This window comes from Anabrus simplex, chromosome 6, assembly GCF_040414725.1.
Source record: "Anabrus simplex isolate iqAnaSimp1 chromosome 6, ASM4041472v1, whole genome shotgun sequence".
Taxonomy (NCBI): Eukaryota; Metazoa; Arthropoda; class Insecta; order Orthoptera; family Tettigoniidae; genus Anabrus; species Anabrus simplex.
Window position 1 is genome coordinate 280,565,262 of NC_090270.1, and position 23,115 is coordinate 280,588,376.

At 41.2% G+C, this 23,115-nt stretch overlaps 1 protein-coding gene across 1 annotated transcript in view; it reads left to right on the plus strand.

Annotated features, from left to right (window-relative positions):
* The first annotated feature begins 2,378 nt into the window (after window positions 1-2,378).
* LOC136875742 (cation-dependent mannose-6-phosphate receptor) overlaps window positions 2,379-23,115 on the plus strand; it is a 45,030-nt gene continuing 24,293 nt past the window's right edge. Inside the window, exons 1-3 of the mRNA XM_067149318.2 lie at window positions 2,379-2,610; window positions 2,695-2,849; window positions 2,934-3,040. Of these exons, the coding sequence (XP_067005419.2) occupies window positions 2,462-2,610; window positions 2,695-2,849; window positions 2,934-3,040 (411 nt within the window). The 5' untranslated portion in view covers window positions 2,379-2,461. The remainder of the gene's footprint in view (window positions 2,611-2,694; window positions 2,850-2,933; window positions 3,041-23,115) is intronic.

Below are 23,115 nucleotides of genomic sequence, written 5' to 3' on the forward strand. Positions count from 1 at the left end.
TCCACCTTCGTTATGCTCGAGAGGATTATTGAGGTCCAACGAGCTCTAATTTCAACAATTGCCTTAAACTACCCTGATCTGCCGCAGCTAACTAGCGATGACATTGAAAAGATTAAGCAAGTTTGTGAAGTGCTCAGAGCTTTCAAACTGGTCACTGAAGAGATGAGCAGTGAGAAACAAGTGACAGCCTCTAAAGTGATTCTGTTGAGCCAGTCACTTAAACAATGGTGTACCCAGTTCGTAAATAACTCTGCAATGTGTACGGAAGTGCAGGAGATGGCTCAAAAGATACTGGAAGCTCTCACAGTAAGGTTTAGGAATATCGAAGAGAATGCCATATTTTCACAGGCAACAGCAGTAGATCCGCGCTTTAAATTACATGGTTTCGCGGATAAGAGTTGTTATAACTCCTGGAAACAAGGACTTATTCGCTTCTGTGAAAGTCACCAACTTCCCGTCAGCTCAGATGATGTTTCTCCTATTGCCCTCTCTGATAAGGAGTCCATTATGTGGGGTACCTTCATAGCTAAAGTTTCGAGTTTTGTCCGGAGTCCACACCCAAAATCAGCTGCGATAATTCAAGTGGATAAATTCTTTCAAGAGCCATTGTTGCCTCTGAAAGGAAATCCACTTGTTTGGTGGTCAGAAACACAACATGTGTACCCTTCTCTCGACAAACTGGCATTGAAGCGCTTGTGTGTAGTCGCTACTTCAAAGCCTTGTGAGAGAATTTTTTCAAAGGCAGGACAGACTATAACTGAGAGAAGGAGCCGACTCACAGGAAAGCGAGTGTCCCAGATTTTATTTGTAAATTCTAATTTAAGTGAGTGATGTATTTCGGGTGATGTGCTTTGTGTAAATAGTTTGTACATAAACTTTAGCTTCTAGTTTTATATGCCTAAGAATATTATTATAGGAATGCAGCCGCATTAGTTTAGCGTATTAAAAACTATTTCATTCCATTTTAAGTGATAATTTACGGGCACGAAACAAATGTTGAATAGCCAATTTGGACAGGCGCTGTGTATTACCAAAGGGCGTAGTTTCAAACGTGACGGTAAAGACAGACTGGTTACGTGTACGTGTCTATAAGCCCCATTCACAATGCAAACGTAACGTAACGTAAACTTAAAATTAACGTTAACTTAGAAGTTAGCGGCCATCTTATCTAATGGATCCATTCACAATGCGCCGACGTAAACTTAACTGCGAGTCCGTAAAATTAAGGGATTGCAAACTCCAAGCTCTTGCGGTTAATTTTACGTTAACTTTAAGAACCAGCCAATCAGAGCAGAGGTAAACTTTGTGTGTTGTGCACGATATAATGGCTTCTTTCGACGAAACACCTGTAATTCTCTTTCAAAATAATATTTGTGTATAGGCTATGTATGATAGAATAAAAAATAATTACAAATACGCTGTAGCGAAAAATAATAGGTGGAAATTAATATCCTGTAGTAATGAAATCTGACAATAAATGGCGGGAGACAAGCTCGCAGCGCTGGCAAACGGACGAGAGACAATCCCTGTCATAAATAAAATAGTGTCCCTGTATATTTCTTAACATTATGACGGACTACTTGTTTACGAAAACGATATCATCCAAACATCTCATCGGGGTGTGATAGATAAGGTCATAGATGTCGGTAAAGGAGACCTTACATTTCTTTTTATTACAAAAGGGGAATCAAATCGTAAGAAAGGCAAACAGTTCAGGTTTCATCCGCATGTCCAAAACGAACTGATGAGGGTCATTTCTTACAGTAGATTACCGAAATCGCCCTGAGATAACCTTCTTTGATTCACGGGGTGAACCCATTTTCTGCACCGTTGTTTAGATTGCCTTTTCAGGTACCGTAGGCCTACACAGCTCCCAGGAGCAAAGCAATAGATGTTTGAAATAATATGGATTCCGCTACCACGTTGTTTGATTCCATCGAGGTATTGACATATAAAACTGAGTGATAGCCCAAAACCTGACTTCCGTACTAAATAACATGGCAGTGTTTTGATTGGTTGCTGTGTACTCTTTACGTTAATGTTACGTTCCTCCATTGTGAATACCACAAATTTTACGTTAATTTTACGGTTACGTTACGTCGTTAAGTTTACGGTTACGTTTGCATTGTGAATGGGGCCTAAGGGGTGGAGTTGGAGTGGGAAGAGCGGCATGGCGAGGAGCGGAGCGGAGCGAGCTTGGGGGATGAGCTGAAAGTCAAGCTAAGTTCTCTTCGCTCTCTCTCTCTTGACGCTCTCAGTATGAGCGAATGTTATGTTTGAACGGTCCGCTCTCTTGAAAGGAGCGAGCGGGGAGTCACTCCACAAAAAGACTCGTTCATCAGTAACGACTCGCTCCTGAGCGACCCAACACTATACTATACGCACATCCGCCATATGATTGTTGTTTACTCATGGCGTCCACTCAATGCAATAACATTGGACAAAGCATTTCGGAAGTAATATGAATGTTTGCGTTATTTCCTCGGTTATATTTCTGTATTTCATTTTAGAGCCTTACTTTATACGAGGCGATAGTGTAGGGGGTTGTAGCAATGCCGATAAGAAGTATAGTGAGATACTGCAACGAATTTCACCGTTGACTGGTCGGAAGTGTGTAATGTTTCTTAACCTATCACGCTAGTTTTTGTATCTGAATCTGTGTTCTTGTGTGTCAGTTATTTTGCTTTCTTTTAGATTTCAGATTGAACAGAACAAATACAAGTACAATGTTGGTATCTGTAGCGATGTGAATGGCGAACTGAAGAATGCAAGTGTAACGCAAGAGTCTCCAGACGGAAATACTGCTGTTGTACTTGGGCGACGAAACAGAACGGAAATTGTCGTAGGAAGTAAGAATAGCTGGAGGTATTTTACAAGAAACGGAGAGTCAGTGAAATGATCCAACTTAATGATATTGTCTATCTTATGTGCAGGTTCGTGGCTACTTCTAACTTACGGAGATGGCGATAATGTAACAACCCCCCTCTGTTCTGGGCCTGGACGGGCTGAAATCGTAATTACATGCTGCAGTGTATCAGAGGTGAAATAAATTCATACATATGTTAACTATGTTTGCGTGTCAACTTTCCGAAAGACTATTTTTCTGAAAGCCGAGAGACGCTACTCCTATTTCACCGAATACAAATTTTCCGAAGTTATTTTTCTGAAACTTATATCCGAATTTATTTGAAGCTCGTTCATTCATTCAACATTATTCATGCTGATTTACAAATATGGCTGAATCACAATAACCACTGAAAAAAATAGTGTGAAGTTGTGGCCTAGTTAATAAGGGAAATCCAGCCCGCGGCTTTCTTCCTTGTAAGCTATGTATTGTGTAACTTTTTGGTATAAGTCCAGGATCCGCCCGCACGGGCGAACGCGGGCTCCGCGGTTGCTGTTCGTGCGTCTTTGTCATGTATACGTGTTTAGAGAGTTGATGTTGGCAACCTTATCCTCTCTTAACACTAATCAGAAGCAGAGTGGAAGAAGTCTGACCCTTCAATGAATGAGTGCATAGGCAAAAGAAAGGGAAAGGCCATGAAGGGTGTGAAAATGAAAATCTCCCTAGGCCTTGCAAACCTAATAACGGCATGGTCGAAAGAGATCACCAGTTGAACAAGGGAGGTCAGATGGGAAAGATGAAAGCAAGAAACTTGGGTGGTGATTCCTTACCTGGTTCAGGGCTGGGAAAAAAATGTAAAAGTTATGTTTAAGAGTACTTGAAGTAGCAAAGAGGAGAGATCCTTTCTCGATGCTTGCTTATGACCATTCTACCCGCCCTAGAGAGTCGTTGTCGTCGGCTGCAACTCAAAGGTCATTTTCACCTAAATAGTAGAATTAAAACCGGGAACTCCTAAAACTGGAGACTGCTGCTATTTTCTTTGTTCCTATTGGCTAGTGTTGACGAACACAATGTTTTTATTCTCTCTTGATAGAGTTTACATGAATCGTAGACATAGGCTTACCACGTTCGGGGGGGGGGGATCGCAAGCACGGCAGTTCGAAAAGACATGGCTTATGCCGGATGCGATTCCACTATTTATGACGTAAGTGTTTTGTGCATCGATCAACTGAAATTGAAGGACTTTTTAATAAGCCACAACTTGATAAGGGCTATTCAGCCCAATGGTCTTACCACTAGCTGGACCTAACCTATCCAGACCAATGGCCTTGTCACTAGCTGGACTTAACCTATCCAGACCAGTGGTCCTGTCGCGTGGGATACTAGAGGCCTAAGGACCACTTTGCGGCTCTAATCTGGGGGCTTACACCCCAGACTCCCTTTACCTAACCTATCCAGTTGTCTTGTCACATGGGAGTACTATGGCACGGCTCCTAGGTTGACAGCCTTGTGTAGTTCGCTGTGACGTCATCCGAGCTGCACCATGTTGTACGTGTAACAGCTGTGACATTGTCCAAGCCGCGCTCTGTTGTCCTGCTAACGTCTGTGACATCATCGCTGCCGCCCCATCTTGGATCTGTCCCGAACCGGGTACGGAAGTGGAAACAATGCCAGACTCAGCTAGGGGAACCATGGTCGTCAGTCCGCTTCCAAGTTCATAGCTCTTGGTCTCCCTTTTAGTCATCGTTTATGACAGGCATAGAATACTGTGGATGTATTCTGTCAACCCCACCCACAAGGTGAACTAGCGTTGTTGGTTCTATGCTTCTTGTGAAGTGTCGCCTGACATTGGTTCCATAAGTACGGTGGGTAGCAAGGAGGTACTGCACATTTTCTGCCCCGAGTTGCTATGCCTGCAATATAATTGGTATAAGAGTAATCCAGAACAGATAACATTTTGTGGTAAGTGTGTTCACGAAGTTCTTGAAAGGGTGTCTTGTAAGATACTTATCTGCTATACAGCGGTTTCTTACCTGCTCTTTCTGTTGTATGTATTACCGAATTACTATTCACAGTTATTACAATCTTGAGAAATTAAACTGTTTTTTAGAACCAAATTCTCTTTGTAAAACGGGCAAGAATTTGGTACTGCATGTGTCATGGCAGCCATGTAATGGATGTTATTTGTTGTTTGGAAAAGAAAAAGGTTTCAAGAAAATAATATATTGTATTCAGGATAATTGCTTCAGAAAAATAATTTTGGATAAAGAATACATTAGCTAAAATGACTTGTCGTAAAAATTAGATTTGGAAAAACAGTGGTTAACTACATAGCTTGCATTTGTATATGTGTGCTTACTTTATTGTTATAGGTCTCAGGCTTTCTACTTACAATCCTTTTAGTGGCAACTAAGCATAAGTTACATGGCAAGACTTGTTTAAGCAGATGTGATAGATGAGTGACTTCATTGTTAACTTCAGTGTTGCCAGATATTTAGAGTTTGAATTCACATTCATCATCATCAATTTCCTACTCAGTCGCCCAGGTGTGGTTAAAAAGCCTCCTCCACTCCTTTCTGTCCTTCCATTTTTCTTGCTCCATTACTTCCGCAACATCCAGTCCAGCCTCTCTAATGTCCTTCCAAACCTGATCCATCCACCTTCTTCTCGGTCTTCCAACTGGTCTCTTTCCCTTAATTTCTCTTTCAAGTTCCCTTCTTGCTACCCTTCCTTTCCCATTCTTTTTACATGTCCGAACCGTCTCAGTTTTGCTTTCTGTATGTTCTGTACTAACGGTTCTATGTTTAGCTCTTCTCTGATTTTAATATTTTGAATTCTATCTCTTCTTGTCTTTTTAACTGATGTTCTTAAAAATTTCATTTCTACTGCTTGGATCTTACTAGCTTGTCTCTTATTAGTTACCAGCGTTTCTAGTCCGTATTTTACAATTGGTATGAAATACTGTTTATATGATGTTAATTTTGTTCTCTTGGGTACTGTGTCATCCCATAAAAGCTCTCTGACTTGATGATATAATGTTGTACCTTTACTTAGTCTGTTATTAATTTCAGGGTTGATTTCATTACTTCCATTAATAATACTACCCAGATATGTAAACTGTTCTACATTCTCTAACCATTCTCCATTATGTTCACTTGGCCTCTCTTTTTCTATTTTCCACAGTGCATGACTATATTTTTCTTTTTACTAATTACCATTCCAAACTCCTTCAGATTTTCATTCTATTCCATTTTCATTCACATTACGTTGCTAAAATACCCTCATCTACCTGATATTTCCCACAAATCTGATAACCCTAATTATCAAACCAAGCTTTTCACTGCTATCACTTATTACATCAAAATAAATACTAATGTATGTCTACCCCTTAGTACAATTTCTTGGTATGGGCTCAGGGATGAGAAGACTTTGTGAGGCATATTTTATTGTTGGATGACCATCCTGATGCCAACATCAGTTGAGGAGCTAATGAAGGGGAAGTGAATGATGGTGGAAGAAACTGGATAAAGAGGGGGAAAGAAATCTACTGTGGCTTATGAATAGGAATCGTCCCGACATTTGTCCATAAGCAGAAATTGAAACCACAGAAAACCATTCTCAGGACAGCCGATGGTAGGGCTCAAACTCATGCGACTCCCGTATGCAGAGCTTGGCTTCACAGCCATAGCGCGTTTACATGCGTGGCCACTCTGCTTGGTAATAATAAAATAATAATAATCATCGTATGGCCTCGCCTACCATGTGCTGGCATTTTAGTGCCATCTGGCGACCTGCTCGTCAGTTTTGAAATGGCAGAGTAAACCAAAACTTTCTTGGGTGTCTTTGGCTGAGTTTTAATGAATTTTGTTGGATGAACACCAAATGTATCACGAGAGATCTTTTACTCTTGGCAGCCCTGAAGATGGTTTCCCATTTTCACACCAAGCAAATACTGGGGCTGTACCTTAATTAAGGCCATGGCCACTTCCTTCCCACTTCTAGGCTTCTCCAATCCCATCGTCGCCATAAGACCTGTCTGTGTCTGTGTGATGTAAAGCAAATAATAATAAATAAATAAATCTTCTACATGTATACATCCTATGGCTGGAATGTCGAATGGAATTTTTTTCGCGCTTCGAACCTGTGCTGGGTTTGAACCTGTTATGTTGTGATCCGGAAGCTGACACTCTACCTCTAATCCACAGAGGGAGCAACTTTAAAGTAAAAAAAGTAGTGATATGACGAATAGTAATGAAAAGTAAACAGAAACAGAATCTGTATGTTCAGTCCTTGGCCCGAAGGCTGGCTGGATCCTCGAGCTTGATTAACTGTCATAGATGACCTAGGCATTACTGAAGAGGTGTACTAGGGAAATGAGGAGTGAGTTTCCTTTTACTTTCCCCACTGAACCAGAAGTTGCTATTACGTATTGGTCTGTCAAGCCAACTGAAATGCATGCACCAACTGACCCTATGAGCAACATTTTTTACTCCTTTCATAACAGGGACTGGTTGCATAAGGAATGGCATTACTGTCAAAGTCAAGGATAAGACTGGGACAGATCAATGAAAGTAACAAAACTGAAGACATAGTACACTGTACACACTAGATCTCGCCAGCAAAGGCATAGCAGAAACAGTAATTGCTATAATATATCTAATACTAGCCGTGGTAGCCAGCTCTGTTCGGGTACTTTTTCAGATGCTTAATTGAAGGATTTGTATTACCTGTTTGAAGTGAATTTTTGTAGATTTCTTTATTGTGATATCAATTGTTATTTTACAAGCTCTGTGGTAAATTTAAAGTTCTTGTTACATATTTAAGTTTGAGATTATTTAGTTTCATGTTAAACTTTGTCCTTGAGGCAGCCCAAATTGTCTGGGAAGTAGTTGATCTTTTCACATAAATAATAAAATTGAGTTATAACTTTGTGCACTTATGCATCACCAATCAGCTTAGTGACCCCGAAACTGTACATTCAATAATAACGTTGGTCATTTTAGACATTTTCTTTTTCACTTCTCCTCACCCCCCATGCCGATGGGGACTGAACTTGGACTTAAACGACATCCAGAGTGTCACTGTTCATCTCAGCGACCCCTAAAACTAGGGATTCTTCATGAATATTGGTCATTTTCCATTATTTTTATGTTTCATCCCCTTTCCACCCCCATCCCTAGGGGTGATAAGGTTGTCTAAACCCACAGTACTTTTTTCCAGATAGTAAGTCATATGTATACCAGTTTGTTTGAGAGCTGTGCTGGAACATACACACGTACATCCTTAATCTCAGTCATTTTGGACATTTTGTTATTTTTTTCAACCCTTCTAACCCCGTTTCTAACTAGGGCTGAACTTCAACTTAAATGGCAACCAGAGTGTCACAAATCATCTCAATGACCCTGAAAACTATGGATTCAACACTAATATAGGCCATTTTCTGATATTTTTACATTTCACTCCCTCCCTAGGAGTTCTAGGGGTTTCTTGCCCCCCCCCCCCCCCAGTATTTTTTTTTCATATAATGTCATATTTGTACCAAGTTTGGTTGAGAGCTATGCCGGAACATATATGCATACATCCTTAATCTTGGTCATTTTGGACATTTTTTTTTTTTTTTTACCCATTCTCATCCCCCATGCCAATTGGGGCTGAACTTGGACTTAAACGATATCTGGAGTGTCACTATTCATGTCAGTGACCCCGAAAATTATGGATTCGACAATATTAGCAATTATTTTTATACCTCATGCCCACCCCTAGGGGGTTTAAAAAAAATGCCATTTGTTTGGGGCGTCGACCTATGAAGATCTTTTGCCCCTACTTGCACCATATGTGAGGAACCTGCATGTATTATGTAAATGGTGGAAGTGTAAAGTCTTGAATGTGAGGAAAGGAATGTTAGGGATGACAAAAACACGCAGTCCCCAGGCCAGGGATATTAATCATTTACAATTAAAAACTCCTGACCCAGCCGGGAATAGAACCCGGGGCTGCCGGGTGACAGGCGTACGCGTTGCCCCCTACATTGCGGGGCCGGACCACCCCTAGGGGTGTTATATAATAATTATTATTATTATTATTTTTTTTTTTTTGCTAGTGGCGTTACGTTGCACCGACACAGATAAGTATGGCGACAATGGGATAGGAAAGGCCTAGGAGTTGGAAGGAAGTGGCCGTGGACTTGATTAAGGTACAGCCCCGGCATTTGCCTGGTGTGAAAATGGGAAACCACAGAAAACCATCTGCAGGGCTGCCGGCCGTGGGATTCGAACCCACTATCTCCCGGATGCAAGCTCACAGCCGTGTGCCCCTACCTGCACGGCCAACTTGCCTGGTATGTTATATAAAGAAGGATGGGGAAATCTAATTGGCGGAGAAAATGAGGTTACTTTCTTATTTCCGGTGTATGATTCAAATTGACGAACACGCCGCATTTGCTGTACTAGAGCACAACCCGCTGCCCACTACTGTGCTTCTGGGAAGGGAAGGGAAGTGGAGTGTGTGATAGATACAGAGATAATGCTCTGTGCTCTAATGCGCAAGTTTCTTCATTCGACTTGCGCAGAATTGTCCTCATCTTGTACAGGCAATATCCATAGTCGGTTTATTAAGCAGCCGTAACTGCACACACTGTACAAGAATACACAGTAATTAAGGCACACTTGTCAGTCAAGGAATACACCCGATCGTTTCTCTTCTCATTTGTTGGATTCGGTAACATTCTTTATTATTTCAAATTCACGAAGACACATCACTGCCGCCACACAATTGTGCATTTCTGTACGCACAAGATTGTACATTACAATATATTAGAATCATTCTGTATTGACTGTTTTCACTTTACAAGGGGAAAAATTAACCCTTTACTGCATAAATTATTTTTCGTTTTCGTTTGGTGAAGAAAATTTCAAGCTTCAATGTTCAACTTACGTTCAGTGTTTTAGATTTACCAGCAATTCTTAACTGGGGCTAATAGCTTAACACTCGTATGTGATGTGGATTGCCATAACGGGGTATATATACGATTTTTCATGATTTCACGCTAAGCTTTTAACATTCAAAGACCGAATATTACTGCCTACTGGCCATGGGTACGTATTGCAGGGCGCAAGTATACTTGCACAACCGTAGGTCAGTAATGTCTTTGAGGTTGAGCCAGAGGTACTTCTGAAGCCTGTGGTAATTTGATGGGGAGGGCCCACATAAAATAAACGGTGGTTGGTACGCGTATGTGATGTGGATTGCCATAACGGGGTATATATACGATTTTTCACGATTTCACGCTAAGCTTTTAACATTCAAAGACCGAACATTACTGCCTACTGGCCATGGGTACGTATTGCAGGGCGCAAGTATACTTGCACGACCGTAGGTTGGTAATGTCTTTGAGGTTGAGCCAGAGGTACTTCTGAAGCCTGTGGTAATGTGATGGGGAGGACCCACGCAAAATAAACGGTGGTTGGTACGCGTGGATGCTGACGGGGTGGAAGGAGTACCTTTGGTTGTAGGGCTGTTTTGTTTTATGTAAAAAAAAAAAAAAAAAAAAGGCATCACTGGTATATGTCTTTAAATGACTCTACAGTTAAAGGTGTGCCAGAAAACTACCTCTGTCCACAATCTGTATCCATTTATACAGGTGAAAAGTTGTATGTTGCCTGAGGGCAACAATATGCAGTATAGTGTTGGCTACTGAATGCATGATTCGAAGCAGTGTATCGATTCATTCAAGTGTCCGAGTGAATCGATTCACAATAACGGCGAGCTCACGGCACACGATTCAGCTTACTCCCAGCGGACAGTGCTGAGTGGCGCACTCACTGGACATTGACGGGGAGCCGAGCTTCCGCTGCAGCGAGACAGTGAATCATGGCACATAGAAAGAATCGTGAACGAGCGCGGCTCAGTGAGACACATGATACACACAGCTCCTTATCGGCTCACTGGACACGCGGAGAGCCGAGCTTCCGCTGCAGCGAGACAGTGAATCATGGCACATCGAAAGAATCGTGAACGAGCGCGACTCAGTGAGACACATGATACACACGGCTCCTTATTGGCTCACTGGACACGCGGAGAGCCGAGCTTCCTCTGCATCGAGACATAGAGTGAGCCATGGCACACGGAAAGAATCGTGAACGAGCCGGCTCAGTGAGACACAAGATACGCACGGCTCCTTATCGGCTCACTGCAGCGAGACATACAGTGAGCCATGCTACACTGAAAGAATCGTATGCTATAATGGACTCTCGAGCTCAGCTCATTTGAAAATAATACCCATTTGCATTCACTGTCCTCTTCTTACAGGGAGGTTTAAATAATAGATGGATTTATTTGCAGTGTTAAAAAGGTAGTCACAACATAATTCTGAAGTAGCTAGTAAGTAGGTAGGTTATTAGGTTATACTATTTATTAGTTTAATGAATCTTAGTATTATAACTTAGTTGACATTTGACAATTAAACTCGACTCTAGCCTGCCCTATGACTATGAGTCATGCTCATGACCACTCAAAAGTACCTGTTTTATATTGGGAAGAACGGCTCAGTATTTTCTCCGTTCATATGTCACATCGTTGCACAAGACTTCAATCATATGTGAACAGATGCAATAACAGTATGTTGAATCAGAAAACCAGCGGGCTACTGTACATCTTGGGTAGCCTATATAAAATATGACGATTTAAAAAAATCCTCAGCTGATAGAAAAATACATATTTTCAAAAATGACTGAGCGAGTTGTCGTGCGGTAAATATCGCGTGGCTGTGCGCTTGCATTCGGGGGATGGTGGGTTCGAATCCCACCGTCGGCAGCCGTTAAGATTGTTTTCCGTAGTTTCCCCATTTTCACGCCAGGAAATGCTGGGACTGTACCTTAATTCAGGCCATGGCTGCTACCTCCCTAATCCTAACCTTTCCCACTCTGCATCGCCGGAAACCTTCGATGTATTAAAGTAACTAGCATTTTTTCTAAGAAAGGAGTTCATAGTATGAAGACCAGATGGCACTGAATGCTGTTGCTGCTGTCTTACCAGCACATACTACACAGATGCAGTAGGAACGATGTCCAATGAGCCGTGAATCGGATCACTGTATCGATTCAGTAACGTGAACGGAATCAAATGAATCGATTCAGTAAAATGAATCGTATGTCTCATCTTTAATGCAGTAAAGGGTTCATGTATCCTATTCAGTGTCTGTCTATTAGGTCATCAGCCCAGAGGCTGGTTGGATCCTCAAATAGCACCACCAAAGGCTATGCAGTTATAGGAAAACCACAAAAAACAGTGGCAGTATCTAAATGAGGCGTATTAGGCAAGACGAGGAGTGAGGTATTTTGCCATTGCTTTCCTCACTGGGCCAGGCAGTGCTATTGTAGCACGACTGACCCTATGAGCAACACCTTTCATAACACTCAGACGCACTGGTTGTGCTCTGTATGCCATTACTCAGCACGACCCGCACCCCAGCAGCTTCCATATTGTCACAGCCATGGGTGAGACTGGGACCTCATTGGAAGCTACACTTTGCTCTGGCCTGTGCAAAAGTACTGCATCCATCAAGAAATGACAGCAGAATACAGAACATAATTCCATCATTAGATGGAGTAATAAAATTTTATGACCGGGCGAGTTGGTTGTGCGGTTAGGGGTGTGCAGCTGTGAGCTTGCTCCCAAATCCAGGTTGATTGGCTCAGACAGTTGAGGCACTGGCCTTCTGACACAAAGTTGGCAGTTTCGATCCTGCCTCAGTCCGGTGGTATTTGAAGGTGCTCAAATACATCAGCCTCGTGTTGGTAGATTTACTGGCGCGTAAAAGAACTCCTATGGGACAACATTCTGGCACCTTGGCATCTCCAAAAACTGTCAAAAAGTAATGGTATTTAGTGGGACGTAAGAACAATAACATTATTGTTTTTATCCCAAAGTAGATATCTTTTTTTTAATGCTATATGTTTGGGGCATCGACCTATGAAGATCTTTTGGCCCTACTTGCACCATATATGAGGAACCTGCGTGTATTATGTAAATGACGGAAGTATAAAGTGTAGAATGTGAGGAAAGGAACGTTAAGGACGACACAAACACCCAGTCCCCAGGTCAGGGATATTAATCACGTACAATTAAAAAAACCCTGACCCAGCCGGGAGTCAAACCCGGATCCGCCGGATGACAGGTGGACACGTTGCCCCCCACACCGTGGGGCCGGACGAGTTTAGGGTGGTGCACGAAATGTCATACACTGGAAATTGTTTATAGAAAATCTAATATACAACATATTGAATACAAAATGGCGTTACAACATTCACCACCGAGCTGGATAGTTGCAATCGCTTAAGTGCGGCCAGTATTCAGGAGATAGTAGGTTCGAACCCCACTGTCGGCAGCCCTGAAAATGGTTTTCCGTGGTTTCCCATTTTCACACCAGGCAAATGCTGGGGCTGTACCTTAATTAAGGCCACGGCCGCTTCCTTCCCACTCCTAGCCCTTTCCTGTCCCATCGTCGCCATAAGACCTATCTGTGTCGGTGCAACGTAAAGCAGTAAAGCAAAAAAAAAAAAAAACCAACAACATTTACTGACCTGTGCATGATTAGTCCGCGTGCAGGACATGCTCAATATGTCCAGCTTCTCGGTGTACAACAGCTTCGAGACGAACCCGCATGTTCGTGATCACTCTACGACACAAGTCCTCACTCAACCCTTGGAAGAAAGTCACAATGGCCGCTTGCAATTGTACATTTTCTGGTTTATGACGGTAGATTGTCTCCTTCAAATATCCCCACAGGAAGAAGTCGCAGGGATTTAGATCGGGGCTATGCGGAGGCCAGATTGAGCCGCTCTGAAAACGCTCGGGATATCGATGGGACATTACACGGGGCCCGAAATGTTCATTCAGGATGTCCACAACAACATTTGCTGTGTGCGGACGACCTCCATCTTACATGAACTATTGTGTGTCTATTGGTAGTCGTGATGCAGAGAGTTCTGGAAAGAAACTGTTCGTCAATATGTCCAAGTAACGCGCACTATTGACTGTGTCATTGAAAAAGATTGGCCCAATAATTCCATGAATGGAAATTGCAGCTCACACTCGCACTTTCTCACCATGACTTTCAACCCCATGCACAATAGCAGGCTGTTACTTTCGCCCAAAATTGGACATTCTGTTTGTTCGCTGCACCATTGAGATAGATGTGTGTCTCATCACTGAACCATGTGTTGTGCAATACGGGATCACCTTCTGCAATAGCCCACGCAGCAAACTACTCGCCGTTGCTTGTCAAGCACCGTTAGTTTATGACCTGTTGTCATTTTGTATGGAAAAACGTCAAGGTCGGACTACAGTATTCTCTGAATTGACTGACGAGAGATGCCCAGCTGAACACATGCATTTCTGGTGGATTTGGAGGGGCTCCAAGCCACAGCCGCTCTCACAGCAGCAACATTCTCCGGTGAGTGGACCGGCTCGAGACGGGGCCGTTTTCTCTCCAGTATGTTGCCTTCTGTTTCAAATTGCCTGGCCAGTCTGTATACTGTCTGCCGGCAAGGAGCCCACCGAGTACGGAAATGAACACGAAACCTTTCCTGGGTCCGAGCTACGCTCTTTGTTTCCGCATAAAACAACACTATCTTCACCTTCTGTTCACGCGTCAATCTCCCTTTGTCCGCCATGCTGTATAACTGGCAGCCGGTACGCATGTGCTACATGTGGTGTTGCCTGTCGGATCACGCATGAAATAAGGTTTCTGTTCACGAAACAACATGGTTGTGAGCCCAGGTTTACACTTTTTATAAAACATTTCCGATGTATGACATTTCGTGTGCCACCCTGTAGGTATCTTACAAAGTTGTAGAAGTTGAAACTGCTAGCAAAGCTGTTTACTATTTCCTTATCTGTTGTACCCGTTCTGGAAATCATGTTACCTAGGTATTTGAATACTGTACACAGTGAATGTTTTCACCTTCAAGCTTTATGTGGCAGCCAGTATCTTTCCTATTCATTTTGAGTGCAACAGTTTTTGTTGTGCTAACTTTCATCTGATACTGTTTGAACTTGGCTACCCATTCGTCCAGCCTAGTTTGTACCTCTACCTATGTCTCTCCCCAAATGGCTAAATCATTAACAATCACCGATGTGTGTAGTTCTCCATCTCATTCTCTTTTCAGGTTTTTAAGAATACTATCCATGACAGTAATGAACAGGAAGTGTCAGAGTTTGCCTTCTTGTTGGACACCCTCTAGTATTAAATCATTCTGAATGGCCATCCCCATCCACGCTGTTCTTCCAGGACAAGTTCTGTCATGGGTCACAGTCTGGTTTCAGTAATTTTTTCCATTATTTTCAGACCATGGGAGATAAGTGTGACACCCCTATAGTTGGCACACTTTCTTTTGCATCTTTTTTTTTTTTAAATACAGGGATAATAATACCTTTTGTGCAGTCCTCTGGAACCCAATTTTCCAACTATATTGCTCTCAACATTCTGTATAGCCATTGCTCTCCAGGTATATCTGCAGCTTTGATCATGTCAGCAGTAACTTCATCGATCCCAGCTGTCTTACTTCTTTTAATCCTTTTTTAGAGGAATTACCACCTCAGACCAAGTAGGCCTAATTGGAACATCATCTGTCCTCGCAGCCTTTCTTCCACCTCTTCAGTAGTTTCTCCCTCATTCGGGGGTGTAATGAAATATGTCTTCGTTTCATTTCTAATCTCTTGTTCGGTCCTGACTGCATTCCCATATACTGTGATGTCCTCTTTGTCAGATCTCTTGCTTTTAACCAGGCTGTACAGCAATTTCAGGTTTCCTTTACTGTCTTTCTGTAGTTTTTGCATAAATTTACCCCAGTACTTCTCCTTCTCTTCTTTCTCAATCCTTCTTATTTCTAATTTCGTATTTAAGTATTTTCGGTCTAGCTTTTGTATTTTTCCACCTCTCAGTTGACTGTTGTCACTATTTCAGGCTGTTTCGAAATCCCTTACTTTCTTGGCCTTATTTCATTTTTGTATCGCCTCTTTCACTCTCTCATTCCACGTTCTTTTATTCATTACTTTCTTGCTTGTTCTTCTGCACACTTTTTCTGCACTACTGATGAAATTAGTTTTAAAATTATTCCATTATTCCATTCCACATCAGTACAGCTGGACTCTGACATTGGTAATTTGCTTTTGATCATTTCTTGGAACTTCCGTTTACAGTCCTCTTCCTTTAGCTTCCAGCCTTCAATCCTTGGTATCCTCTTCCTGGTCTTTGTGTTCTGCACTTGGTTTCCTATCAGGTCAGCCACCAGAAGCTTATGGTCACTATCAAGACATTCACTAGGAATAGCTTTCAAATCTCACACTTCTTCTCCATACCTCAGGTCAGTTATTATGTAATCTACTATCGACTTATAGCTACCATCCCAGTTGTACCGTTTCATTTTATGACTTGCTTTCTTCTGGAACCATGTGTTCTTTATCAACAAGTTATTCCTTAAGCACAAATCAAGTAGAAGTTCTCCTTCTGTGTTCCATGTCCCATATCCGAAAGGCCCCCATAATCCCTTCATATCCAGTTTATCTTCTCCTACCTGGGCATTAGTCACCCATTACTAATAGGTTCTCAATTATACTGTCCTCTAGTTGTTGTAGGAATTTCAGCTTTTCTTTTTCACTACAAACCTGCTGAGGAGCATAGACCTTTACAACTGTTAGATATTCTCTTTTCACACATACCTTCACTTTAGTAATCCTCTCATTAATGAAAGTAACATCAGAAGTGCAGTCAGTGTCCTTGTCAATAACAAAGCCAACTCCATTTCTTACTTCTGCCTTATTTACGCACAGTACAGTTTGTATCCATCATCCAGTTGTTTTGTGTTGCTTCCCTCCCAGTTCGGCTCACTTAGACCCAAGATTTTAATGTGTTTACGCTTCATCATATCTGTTATTTCGTTACATATTCCAGTCATTGTTCAAGGTACCAACTCTGAGGTTAGCTTTTCTGTTATTTCGTCTCGGTTTGGGTGTTTCTCCTAATACTGTATGGATGAACTTCTGACTCAAAAAACCAAACCCCATGGCACTACAGCCCTTGAAGGGCCTTGGCCTACCAAGCGACCGGTGCTCAGCCCGAAGGCCTGCAGATTACGAGGTGTCGTGTGGTCAGCACGACGAATCCTCTCGGCCGTTATTCTTGGCTTTCTAGACCGGGGCCGCCATCTCACCGTCAGATAGCTCCTCAATTCTAATCACGTAGGCTGAGTGGACCTTGAACCAGCCCTCAGGTCCAGGTAAAAATCCCTGACCTTGCCAGGAATCGAACCCGGGGCCTCCGGGTAAGAGGCAGGCACGCTACCCCTACACCACGGGGCCGGCACTTCTGACTCATTAGTCATCATTATTTCCATTGGTCTTCATTTGAGTTATTTTTCATTCTGAGGTTGAAAGCAATTTGCACAGTACTCTTCCAGCTTACTTGCTAGGTCTATCACTGAAGCAGATTTTTCTTTTGGGGTTTTTCCCTCTTAGCCTTTAGCATTCTCCTGCCACATACCCAGGGCAGCAGTTCTTCGATGAATTTGTGCCATTTCCTACACACATCCTTTATCAAACTTCCTAAGGAGAACTCTTCCACTCCTAACCGTTGGTTCATCCTTAGGTTGTCAGATTTGCTACTGGCCGTCCAACCCTCCACCAGACAGTCATAGGTCGTACCATGTACTGTCACATATGGTAGCAGGATTTCTCATGACCTGACATACCGACCTAAATGTTTGACACTAAACCAATGCTGAAATATGCGCACTGTTGTCACATGAGGGTTTCCTTCCACTCTCCTTCACGCAGTCATCTGCCAATGGACACAAAGGCTGAATGATGAGGTTGGTGGCGATTAGGATAGCCATAAATCCATGTGGCTTCTCTCCCGTTGTCATTTGCTGCACCATAGGCTGGGTGCATATCTGCCATTTCTTCATTGGTGTAATGAAACGGAGTCATTCTCACCAATTTCTGCTGCAAACTTAGTAGCCAATATGGACAGAATGAACTGTACACTGCCTACAGGGACTGGGAAGCGATTGCACTAAACAAACAAAAAACTGTGCATTTGCACCGAGCGTTATCTCTGTCTCAGGCCATCATCCACTTCCCCTCCCTTCCCTTTCCTTCCCTGGTTTGTGCTCTGGTAGAGGAAATACGGCTAGTTTGTCAATTTGAATCGTGCCCCTAGAAGTAACAAAGTGTCTGACTCATTGGCTGAATGGTCAGTATTGAGGCCTTCGGTTCAGAGTCCTGGGTTCGATTCCCAGCCGGGTCGGGGATTTTAATTGTCTTTGATTAATCCTTCTGGCCCGGGGACTGGGTGTTTGTCCCAACACTTTCCTCTTCATATTTAGACAAAACACTACACTACCAACCGCCACAAAAACGCACAGTAGTGATTACATCCCTCCATATATGGTTGGCATCAGGAAGGGCATCTGGCCGTAAAACATGGTCAAATCCACATGTGCGACACAGATTGCACTCGCGACCCCACAGGTGTGGGAAAAGCTGTGGAAAAAGAAGAAGACCCAGATGTAACAATGTAACCTCATTTTTTTGAAATGGAAAATTTTCTCCGCCACTCCGATTGTGCCATCATTCGTTACATAACAGGAAGAGCATCCCTGATTTTTTTTTTTTTGTCCGTATAATTAAGATGCACCCTGTATACATACCTGCCAACTTTTACGGTTTATCCGTATAATTTATGGAAATTGGAGCATTTTGTGGTTTTACGGATGGACGGTGTATTTTTACGAGAAATTTGAAACGTTAATATTTGATAATCGCACCACTTCCGTACAAGCGATTGTTTGCGTGGGTCGAAGCACGCTCGGTCTTGGTCGAATGCAAGTCCACGATAGTCGATAATTCATTCTTTGAAATGATTGGTATTTTTAACCGTGTGATGTTTGTGTCATTATTGGAATTGAATTTAAAGCCAGGATAACAGTTCTTTCGTGTGAATCTTAGGTGTCGACAGGCTTTGCTCCGAAAATTCTTTGTTCTCGCTTGTTGTGATTTATCCTATATTCTTGGATGTACTTTGTTCACGAAGTTGGCGTTCCTCAAAAGTTTTAGCCTTTTAAGGTTATGCCATATTTTAATGAAGTGTTCCGAGTTTTTGTGTTATAACTTCGTGCTTCATAGTTTCCTGTATTCGTTGGACTGATTACATTCATTCCAGTGACTGGGTATACCACTGTTAGCAAAGCCCATTAAATTATAAAGAAGAAAATGAAGAAGAATTACACTCATTCCACTTGTGTGTATGCTTTTCACCATGTGCATATTCTTTGTTCATTTAATGGCTTAAGACTTTGTGTGCTACGACATGCTCTAATGAAGTGTTTGATTGCCTTGAGTGTTTATGTTATAATTTTATGTGACGTTCAGTGATCCAGGTTCATTTCGATTTTCAGTACATATCGAGACATTTGTTCTTGGACATTTTCATACGCTACATTCCTATTGTAGATTATCATGAATAAATCCAGTAAGAAACAGTACTTCCAGACATTTAAAGAATCATATTCTGTTGATTTTCCGTGCATACTAAAATCATGAAAGGGAGAAAAATTTGCCTTTTGTACGGTATGTGGGAGTGATATTAATATTGCACATGGTGGAAGAAACGATTTATTTGATATTGAGTTAGTTATTGGCATTCAGACTTCGAACATAGTGAACGATCTTCAGGGTAGGCTACAGATAAATCTCTTTTCTTTTCATCATTGAGAACTTTCATGTTGCCTGTGACTACATCATCAACAAGTTTCCACAGATGTACAGTTTTCTTCCATTTTCTCAAGACCTTTTGCAGGAAGCTAAAAAGGTCACAACTATGACTTTAAAGTTGAACTGGCATGTGATTTGCAATGTGTATTATATTATTTCTTGCCTGTGTTATGTTAAACAAGTTTTATTGTGTAAAGCCTTTTTCAATTATCGCATATCTGCTTAATTTATCAAGGAAGTCCTGTCATTTATGCTCCAAACTAATATTCACCATGCCTGCTGCTGTTTAACATGGATTTCTTCTTGATTGTTATGTTCATCAACAAATCATTGGCCTATGATATAAGTAGATATGGTTTCATTGAAGTATCCTGTTTAAAGCATGAATTATTGTATGTTGTAGCCCAAAAGTATTATTATTTCCGTCAAGCTGGGGTGTTGCCAAAACGTAAACTCATCCACACTCGCTCATATAATACAAGGAGTGCAAACAGAACAACAAGTAGTTCTCGAGAGGCAAGGAGTAACACTAGACAATTACACAGCAGAAAGAAAAATATACCGACAAGCCTAATTTGGAACATACGAGAACCATTCAAATTCTACCTCACATTAGAAAGTGTTTATTCACCAACAAGTTTGTTCATGAACAATATTCTCGTATTGACAACATAATGCCAATACAGTTTGTACAAATGTTACTCCAGCAACATCGACAAGTTAAATGTTCATAACATAGGCAATTATCAACTGTAGAAAATTGTTAATATAGTTAACGAAGTTTCAACGACAATCATACAAACCAAGCTGAATCAGTACAATTAGCCAGATCTCAAAAGGTTTTTAAAAATAATTTTAAAGGATGTTCACCAGATGAGTTTCGTCAATAAAATGTTAGACTTTATAAGATTTGTCAGTCAGGTTTACAAGCATAATTTACTCCAATAGAATAGATTCATGATCTTATATAACCTTAAGTAAATGATAATTGGCTGATGATTCTCACAAAAAAGGAGCAAAACATGTACCAGATCAACAACTTAATAAATATGAGAGTTTTTATTACATTTTTATTGTATTGAATAGGTGGTATTTAACAAAATTATAAGAATTTGTATCACAAGCTGGGGTATGTCAAAAATTGTTAGATTTTTTTTGTCGCGCGTGGGTTTTACTGATAGTCCTTTTCAAAAGTTGGCAGGTATGTGTATAGATAGATACCCCTTCCTTAAGTTGTAAAGTTCACCTTAAATCTTCCTTTTCTTTTTAGGAAGGCCTTTTAATTCACATGTATTCTTCTTTTCCTTCTTCAGAATTTATAATTTTTGTATCATCATTATCTATTCATGTAGCTACAGACAGTGTTTCTAGCAAATGGATCTATTCATGTAGTTAGCGATCATGTTTCTAATGACCAGACCTTTTCGTGAAACTAGCGACCAGATCATTTCACGCTGCTAGCTAATACAATGGAGAGGATATTCGTGGTAGATGTGGTGTTTCACTGTACTAATTATTATTAAAATCAAATTTGCATATAATGCCGATGAAATTTATGTATTTTGTTTCATGCTATATTCTAAAATATTTGTGACTAAAGCTGTATGGAAAATGATTGGAATTAAGATTCAAGAAAATTAAAAAAAAAAAATTGAGTGGGGTGGGAGGAACTGAAGAAGCTGTAATGAGAACAGAATATCATTGCTGCGCGTGTGAAAACCGCTATGTGATAAAACGCTTGGAGAAATACGGACCCACAGCACATATATTCTGAAGAACGAGAATTCCTTGACAATAATCGCACAATATTGAACTTTACCGGCCAAAGTTGTAAGCTAAAATATTTCACATAGTGGTTTTTGCAGGCGCAATGCCAATATGTTGGATCATCAGGATACCAGTAATAAATTTGTACAAAGGGAATTGATTGATGAATTTAGCTTCTTTGAAATACAACTTCCTCCAGTTTATTGCATGCTTTTCATGTCTGAGTTCATTTCCTCTCTTATCGGGCAGCTCCTCATTTGACCTTACGATGCAGAGTAGCCTTCAGATGTGGATGAAAATTTTTGGACAAGTTGGAAATTGCACCCAAGGCTTCTGGGTTAGGGACAAAGACTCTACTTCCATCACCGAGCTGGTCCTTCATATTATTGGTATTCTTCTTCTTCTTCTTCTTCTTCTTCTTCATATGCAGTTTCCAGCTGTTAGCCAGGTCTGCTTGGAACATAAGCCCCACCATCTCCTCTTGTCTTCTCACCACTTCTCCCTCTTCACTCTTGCCCAGTCCTTTCCTCTTCTCTGTACACACTCTTCCACTCCTTTTATTCACCTCTCTCTTGGTCTCCCTTTTGGTCGTTTTCCTGTTATCTTCATTTCATGCATCCTTCTGGATATCGTGTTCTGTAGTGGCTCTTCTTTTACTATATCTCTAACCTTCTCATTTCTTATCTTATTCATTCTGTCACTCCTATCCTGCTTCTCAGAAATTTAATTTCACTTTCCTGTATCCTAGTCACAGCTCTCTGCCTCATTATTCAAGTTTCTGCTGCATATGTCAGAAAGAAGAAAAGAGGGAATCTTCAAAAACTTATTATGTGAACATTTAATGGCCATCAGAGAATGTTTTCATTGATACTCATAGTACATTTCTGTGTTCTGTCATAATTGACAAAGTGTTTTTTAATGTATAATTTCAGTGAATGTTTCACATTTCAATACATTGTGTATGGGTCATGTGCTCTTTGTGTAAGTAATTTCTATTAATTTATGTGTTGGAGTGTAGTGCAGGGTGTTTTATATAAACCAGGTGGTTTTCAGTACGACCCCATTTCTGTCTGGTAGCAGCTAGGAAAATGTAACTATGGTCCGAATATGAAGAAACTGTGGGAGATTCATGTACCATCACAGCAAATGTTGGAAATGACCTCCATCTTCCTGTAGACACAGTTGTACACATTGCTTCTTGCTTCTGGCAGTTCACTACAATATTTTGTTGTTTATTCCATTGATTTCAGTCATGATGTTGGTCTTCAAATCACTATTTCCTTTAGATAACCCCACAGGAAATAATCTGGTGTTATGTTCAGTTAACTTGGCAGCCAAAAATGATTAGAGATTCCTGTGTCCTCAAAGAAGCTGCTGATCAAAGCGAGAGGCTCAGTTGATGTGTGGCAAGTCTTGAGGTGAAAATAATCCTAAGTTGGCTCAATGTCGTTTTGTTGCTCAACAAATTGCAGGAAAATGTCCTTGTCCTGGACTGTGTTCATTGTATCCAAGAAGAAGAAGAATAGATCCACTGTTCAATTTGCTTAGACTGCACATCAGATTCTGAACTTGTGTGGGTGCAGGGTTTTTATCATGAATACCATGTGGGATATGTGTGAACCAAATGCATGTATTTTGAGAATTCATGTAACCAGTTAAATGGAACCTGGCCTCATCTGTGAACCACATGATGTTCAGAATTCGTAAATCCTAGAACCATATGCAGTGACGGA